The sequence below is a fragment of the Vigna umbellata genome, chromosome 2 (assembly GCF_029865625.1).
Source record: "Vigna umbellata cultivar VRB3 chromosome 2, Vumbellata_1.0, whole genome shotgun sequence".
Classification (NCBI taxonomy): domain Eukaryota; kingdom Viridiplantae; phylum Streptophyta; class Magnoliopsida; order Fabales; family Fabaceae; genus Vigna; species Vigna umbellata.
This window is the reverse complement of record NC_142166.1, coordinates 21,068,759-21,076,868: the sequence shown is the minus strand read 5'-3', so window position 1 is coordinate 21,076,868 and position 8,110 is coordinate 21,068,759. Positions and strand designations below refer to the sequence as shown.

The 8,110-nt window shown below is 38.4% G+C and overlaps 1 protein-coding gene across 1 annotated transcript in view; it reads left to right on the top strand.

The window, feature by feature from the left end:
- The first annotated feature begins 307 nt into the window (after positions 1-307).
- The window catches only part of TOP3A (topoisomerase 3alpha), a 63,965-nt gene continuing 56,162 nt past the window's right edge, over positions 308-8,110 (top strand). Inside the window, exons 1-8 of the mRNA XM_088106409.1 lie at positions 308-730; positions 821-999; positions 1,084-1,156; positions 1,329-1,451; positions 1,544-1,665; positions 1,760-1,832; positions 1,915-2,031; positions 2,540-2,623. Of these exons, the coding sequence (XP_087962535.1) occupies positions 455-730; positions 821-999; positions 1,084-1,156; positions 1,329-1,451; positions 1,544-1,665; positions 1,760-1,832; positions 1,915-2,031; positions 2,540-2,623 (1,047 nt within the window). The 5' untranslated portion in view covers positions 308-454. The remainder of the gene's footprint in view (positions 731-820; positions 1,000-1,083; positions 1,157-1,328; positions 1,452-1,543; positions 1,666-1,759; positions 1,833-1,914; positions 2,032-2,539; positions 2,624-8,110) is intronic.

Genomic DNA, 8,110 nt, shown 5'->3' with positions numbered 1-8,110 from the left:
TTATAAACTAAAATTATATAAAATAAATATTTATTGTGTATAATACGCAATCTAAAATATTTGTTATTCCTGTAATAATTCACACACATAATTTTGTTTGCATATAATTTTTCTAATACAGTTAAAGTTTGGTTTTCATGGTCGAAAAATAAAATAAAAGATTAGTATTTTGTCTTAATTTTTCTAATACGGTTAAAAGTTTGGTTTTCATGGTGGAAAAATAAAAATGATTAGCACTTTATCTTGACAGAACAAATGACCAACAATAAACAATTAATTACTATTGTTATTTATTTTATATTTTTTCCCGCTAACCCAGAATCATTCTGAAGAAACTTCAAAATGTGACCTCTCCTCGCCGGAGCTCGCACTAGCTGGTAACACTTATTCATCGGGGCGTAACCGCCGAAACCCTAATATTCTTTTCACGAACCAACCCGTGGGTGAGCGCAGCATGAACGTTCTGAACGTGGCGGAGAAGCCCTCTGTGGCGAAGTCCGTATCCACCATCCTCTCCCGGAACCAGGGCATGAGAATGCGGGAGGGGCGTTCCCGCTACAATAAGATCTTTGAGTTCAACTACACCATTCGCGGCCAACCCTGCCACATGCTCTTCACCTCCGTCACCGGCCATCTCATGGAGCTCGAGTTCGACGAGCGTTACCGCAAGTGGCACGCGTGTAATCCCGCCGACCTCTTCCGCGCCCCTGTCCATAAATCCGTCCCGGAGGTTCGCATCGAAGAACAGCGTTGCTCTTTATCTTTCTATGTTTTGGGCGTTTAATTTTCCGTTGCAATTTGTTTGCGTTGTTTACCCTAGGACAAAAAGGATATCAAGAGGACGCTGGAGGAGGAAGCGAGGAGGTGCCAGTGGCTTGTTTTGTGGCTCGATTGCGATAGAGAGGGTGAGAACATTGCGTTTGAAGTGATTGACGTCTGTACTGCGGTGAATCCTCATCTTACTATAAAACGGGCTCGGTTTTCTGCATTGATTGAGAGGTTCAGCTTTGCTTTGTGTCCTGTTGTAGTGGTTGTATTTTTCTTTTATTTTTGTTGTTGTTTGATTGCTGCTGCTTTTCATAGAGAGATCCATCTTTCTGTTCAGAATCTTGAGGAGCCCAAGAAAAGTCTTGCTGATGCCGTCGATGCTAGGCAGGTGAATAGTCACTCTTTTCTGACTTAGAAGGAGCTGATTTTATCGTGGATATGTTTGTTTCAAATTAAAACTAGGGTTTGACGCTATTGCCTTTTTGTTTTATATATTAACTATTACACGATTTTTCTATTTTGTGGGTGGTGAGGATGATTGTCTAGCTTTTTTTTTGTAGGAAATAGATCTCCGTATAGGCGCTTCTTTCACGAGGTTCCAGACCATGTTGATGAAAGATGCTTTTGCCATTGACACTGCTACAGATGGCAGAAATCTTGTCCTAAGTTACGGCCCTTGCCAGGTATGCTTCTATTGAAAATAGCACCGAGATTTTTGTGCTTAAAACGTTATTGATTCGTATTGTAAATTTTAGCTGTATTTTTTTTACTACAGTTTCCTACACTTGGATTTGTCGTGGAAAGATATTGGGAGATACAAGCACATGAGCCAGAAGAGTTTTGGTCTATCAACTGCGCTCATGATTCGGATGGACGCATTGCTAAGTTCAGCTGGATGTAAGATACGAAAGCTTTAAGGTTTTGATATATTCATGGTTCTTGTTGTTTCACTGACTGCAGGCTAAGATTTAATCTAAAATTCATTTGGCAGGCGGGGCCACTTGTTTGATTATACATGTGCAGTTATAATATATGAGATGTGTGTTGAGGAACTGACAGCAACAGTGAGTCTTTTTTAAAACATCTGGTGGGGCATATGCTGAATGCAGAGTAATTCTTTCATTACACGTATTGATTACCTTTCAGGTGACAAACGTTAGACAACAGGAAAAACTGAAGTATCCTCCACATCCTTTGAATACCATTGAGCTAGAAAAACGTGCTTCAAGATACTTCAGGATGAGTTCTGAGCACACAATGAAGGTGACCGGAGATTACCATTTGTTTGTGTGCTTTCAAGCTGTCAGCTTTATAAAAAATGATTTGTAATAAGTAGTAATTGTTGTGTATAAAAGAAGAAACAGTATACTTCTAGATGATGCCAAGTAAAACATAAAAGACTTTCACATCAATGGGAAGAAGTTTAACTATCAAACATTTTATCCATAATTCTCTATACATATCATCATATGTGATATTTATGTGTGCATGCTATGCCATTCAAAGGCATGTGCTGTTTGCTAGTGTTCCTAAAAGCTTTTGTGCTGGTGTCATTGTTATCTGGAGTTCTGAATAATATCTCACCATTTATGTGTATGTCTGATTGTATAGTGACGGCGATGAATTAAAAGATTTACATAAACAACTATTTTGTAGACAAGTTCAAAGTGGCAAATACTTGTTATTTTATTCCAATTCTATTTTTGCATAGATTTACAGATTTTTTGTTTTTATATGCAACTATGCTTACAACTTATTTAAATATTTATAGGTGGCGGAAGAACTTTACCAAGCTGGTTTCATCAGTTACCCCCGTACAGAGACTGATAGCTTTTCTTCAAGGACTGACTTGCATGTGGGTTGGCTTTTCATCTATCTAAACATGAATAATTATCACAGTTGTGGTCTACTGGATAGTTGGGCTTCAAAGATACAAGAATTTTGCTAATTTGCATGTGATAATACTTGAGATTAAACAGAATATATTTCTAGAGGGCTTAGTTGATCGCTTTCACAATCTTCTATTTATAATAAAGAACTGATACAAGAGTACATGGAAGATTAAGGGACTGCTCTAGACACTTAGGTGCAAAACTAGGTACTACTATAGATACAACTCATAAAAGCTAGCACACTACACCCTAAGTAGGCTTAATGATGATATATAGATGTAATTATCCTAACAATAATCAACCTGAATTGTGATTTTAGAAGCTACTATAGATACAACTCATAAAAGCTAGCACACTACATCCTAAGTAGGCTTAATGATGATATATAGATGTAATTATCCTAACAATAATCAACCTGAATTGTGATTTTAGAAGGGGAGGCCTTCACTTTTATGGTTATGGAGAACATGCTATTTGGCATGGATGCTGTTTGATTCTTTTTTATTTTTGTAAGAAAATATTGTATGCATCACTTGAGAATTTTAATTGTTTTACATAGATGTAGTTATATGCATGTTTTTTGGTGTCTTATAATACACAAAAAGGAAAGGGACTTAGTGTTGACATTTTGGCATAGATTGAACCATGGAGGAAATTAAATATAGTATACTTGAGAAAGATACAAAGGAATTAGAATGAATTTGAGAGTGTGTTTCCCTCCCTTAGGATTTCATATTTATAATCATTTTGGATACATTAGATACAATGTATAGAGTGAAGAGAGGAGAATTCCAAGAGATACATTTAGGATATAGGTTCAACATAAAGCACACATTATCTTATAATAACTCCTTTTTGAGACTATTTATTCTAATACCTCCTCTAGCTGGATCATACAAATTGTACGTGCCAAGCTTAAAACAAATAAATTCAATCCAAGGACCTCTTAAGGATTTTATTAAAACATCTTTAAGTTGATTATTTGATCTGACAAACTCAATGCAAATTTTGTTGGACAACAACTTTTCTTGAATTAAACGACAATCAATTTCAATGTGTTTGGTTCTCTCATGGAATATGGATTGGAAGCAATGTGGAGAACAACTTGATTATCACAATACATCGTCAGGTTGAATGTCACAAAAACCTAATTCTTGTAGGAATGGTTTTACCCATATGAGCTCACGAGTAAGGGATGCCATTGTTGTATACTCATTGCTTTATGCTCAACTTCAATAGATGATTTGACAACAACATTTTGCTTATTTCTTTTCAACGAGATAATATTTCTTCCAAAAAAAAAACACAATATCTAGTAGTAAAGCGTTTATCCAAAGGAAAACTAGCTCAATCAACATCACTATCCAAAAATTTGGGTATTCCCTTTATTTTTATAAAGTAGTGTTAGGTTCCTAGATAGAGGAACCCAAGAACACCACTACAAAGCACCTAAAGTCATTGAAAAGATCTTGTATTATTGATTCTAGGCACAAAGAACAACAAGAATGCCTCCAAGGGACAGTGTTCCCTTCGCATAAGATGCCAATGATCCTGTCAACAATTTTCTGAAACATCTAGAACATCCCTGACCGTTAGGTTTCTTGGTGACAAGGAACTTATATTCTATCTCAAAATGAACAATCTCAACTGATAAATGAATCCTCATTGTGATGAAAACAACTTTATTGAAGGGAAAACACTGAAAACAATCAATTGCAATAAAGGGAAAATATTCCCTTTCATAGGACAAACCTTGTTTTTCTAATAAAACACTCAATACCCACCCAAATATACGCCCCCCTCCTTAAAAGACATAAATGAAATAGATCATCAAAGGAAACTGTCAACTATCAATGGAAACTACGCATAGTTGCTGTGAGAAATAGAGAAGATTGGGAGAAAATATCCCTTGTGTCTTTTGCATACACATAGGGTAGTTTATTTATAATATAAGATATGGGCCAATGCCCTTAATACAGAATGGGCCGAGTCCAATTAACAGAAACACACATCTTAACATCTAACACTCCCCCTCAAGCTGGAGCATATAAATCATATGTTCCAAGCTTGTTACAAAGATAATCAATTCTAGGTCCTCGTAAGGACTTAGTGAATATGTCTGCCAACTAGTTGCTTGAGTTAACAAACTTAGTCTTGATATCTCCGGATATGATTTTTTCTCGAATAAAATGACAATCAACTTCAATGTGTTTGGTTCTCTCATGGAAGACAGGTTAGAGCTAATATGGAGAGCAGCTTGATTATCACATATAAGTGTCATGTGAGTGACATCTCCAAATTTCAATTCACTAAGTAATTGTTTAAGCCACACAAGCTCGTAAGTAGCTGATGCCATAGCTCTATATTCTGCTTCTGCGCTGGACCTTGCCACAACACTTTGCTTCTTACTTTTCCAAGATATTAGGTTGCCACCAATAGAGACACAATATCTAGAAGTAGACCTCCTATCAGAAGGGGAACCAGCCCAATCAGCATCTGAATAGCAAACAATTTTTGTATCATTGTTAGGATCATATAGCAAACCTTTTCCAGGTGATCCTTTAATATACTTCAGTACGCGAACAACTGCATCCCAATGGTCTTCACATGGGGAGTTTAGGAATTGACTCACCACGCTAACTGCGAAGGAAATATCGGTGTTGGATTGTGCTACTTCAATACCCAAAAAGTATCGGAGTTTGCCAAGATCTTTGGTTTGAAAATGATGACAAAGGTGTTGTTTCATCTGAGAGATGCTAAGATAGTCGCTTCCTATGAGAACAATATCATCGACATACACTATTAAGTAGATACATCCAACACTTGAGTGACGATAGAACACTGAATGATCCGCTTCATTGCGAGACATACCAAATTGTTGAACACCACAGTTGAATTTACCAAACCAGGCCCAAGGAGACTGTTTTAGGCCATATAAGGATTTGCGAAGACGACATACCAATCCAGATGAATCCCTCTGAGCAACAAAGCCAGGCGGTTGCTCCATATAAATTTCTTCATGCAAATCACCTTTAAGGAAAGCATTTTTGACATCAAGTTGGTAAAGAGGCCATTGTCGAAGAGCGGCCATGGCAATGAATAGGCGAAACAGAGGTCATTTTTGCCACTGGAGAAAAAGTATCACCATAATCCAAACCAAAAATCTGTGTGTAGCCTTTGGCAACCAGTCGAGCTTTCAGACGATCAATTGTGCCATCAGGGCCAACCTTGATAGCATACACCCACTTGCAACCAACAACAAACTTTCCAGATGGTAATTGGACAAGCTCCCAAGTTCCACTTTTCTGTAAAGCACTTAATTCATCCAGCATAGCTTGACGCCAGCCAGGATGAGCTAAGGCATCACCCACAAACTTGGGAATTGACACAGAAGAAATGGAGAAGAGACATGTGTAAAAAAATGGAGATAATCTGTGGTAACTAAGAACACTATAATGGGGGGAAGGGTTACGGGTAGAGCGTATACCTTTACGGAGGGCAATAGGCAAGTCAGACTCATTTGCTAGAGCCGGAGGAGACACAGGAGGCGGCACTGGAAGTGAGTCATGAGGGAGACAATTGCGACGACTATAAACCTGAAGGGGTGGTGGTGAAGGACGATCCTGTGGTGAATGAGAGTCTAAAGAAGGAGGAGACAAAACTAGAAGATAGATGTGAAAAGTAAAAAGAAGATTCATCAAAAGTGACATCAGTAGAGATAAAATGACGATTGAGGGTAGGGGAAAAACACTTATAACCCTTTTGTGACCGTGGAAATCTTAAGAAGACACATTTGTGAGACCTAGGAGATAACTTATCAAGACTAGGACTAAAATCATGAACAAAACATGTAGACCCAAAAACTCTAAGAGGTAATGGATGTAGAGGGTCTTGAAGAAATAAGATAGAATGAGGTATTTGTTATCTAGGACGAAAGATGACATGCAGTTTATAAGATAACATGCCGTGAGAACTGCATCACCCCTAAAACGTGAGGGTACTTGACCATGAATTAGAAGTGTAGGAGTTGTTTCAATAAGGTGTCTATTGTTGCGCTCAGCCACTCCATTTTGTTGAGGGGTATAAGCACATGAGGTTTGGTGAAGAAGGCCATGAGAAGCCATAAAATGTTTAAATGGTTGAGAAAGGTATTCACGACTATTATCACTGCGTAAATTTCGAATAGAAACCCCAAACTGTGTTTTTATTTCATCGAAAAATGATTGGAAAATAGGAAATAACTCAGAACGATTCTTCATTAAAATCAATCAAGTACATCTGGAATAGTCATCAATAAAGGTAACAAAATACTAAAAACCTAAAGTGGACTTAACACGACTAGGTCCCCAAATGTCAGAATGAACCAATGAAAAGGGGGACGACGCCCGTTGTGAGACACTACGAGGAAAGGAACTACCAGTATGCTTTCCTAACTGACAAGACTCACACGACAAACTTGATAATTTTGACAACCTCGGGACAAGTTGTTGCAGTTCGGCAAGACTAGAATGACTTAACTGAGCATGAAGAAGGGATGGTGACTCCATGATTACGCCAACATGTGAAGAAGGGCGGAGATGGTATTGGCCATGAGACTCACATCCTGTGCCAATCATGTGTTTCGAACTCCGGTCCTCTAACCAAACAAAATCTTTAGTAAATGAAATAACACAATTAAGGGTACGAGTTAGACGACTTATGGACAATAAGTTGAAGGGAGACCAAGGGACATAAAGTACATGATCAATGGATATGGACGGAAAAATATGAACAGTACCAACACCATGAGATGAGACTCTAGACCCATCAGCCATTGTTACCGAGGGTAAATTATCTGGACATGACAAGGAAGAAAACAAGGACTTGTTACCAGTGATATGATCGGTGGCGCCTGAGTCAAGGATCCAAGGTTCGAGGGAGTGAAAGTGAGTCAGACCAACAAAAGGTGTACCTATACGTGCAACAAATGCAGATGTAGTGGAACTAGAGTGCTGACAATCCTCATACCATCTGAGAAATTCGTTAAAGATTGCAGGTTTTTCTACGGTATTAGATGAAGTAGGATGGTCTGCAGACGGTGATCGGGGAGGTGAATCAGAATTAGCCATTGCTACAGGTCGAGGAGGACGCCCATGAAGCGCATAACATCTATCAATTTTGTGGCCTAACTTGCCACAGTGGTCACATTTTGGACGTCCTTTACTTGGCTTGAGAGACCGGCTTCGATCATCACGTTGGGCAGGCATAACTGAGGAATCATCAGTATGAGGAGATGTCTCAGTGACTGGTTTGGTCGATATACGCAAAAGAGCAGAACAAGTAGAAGTAAAGTTGGGTATGACAGGAGAACCCAAAATCTGATCACGGACATGAGAGACATCATCAGAGAGTCCGTATAATGCCAACAACATGAAGAACTTTGATCGTTGTTCCAGTTCTTCAACAGGAGT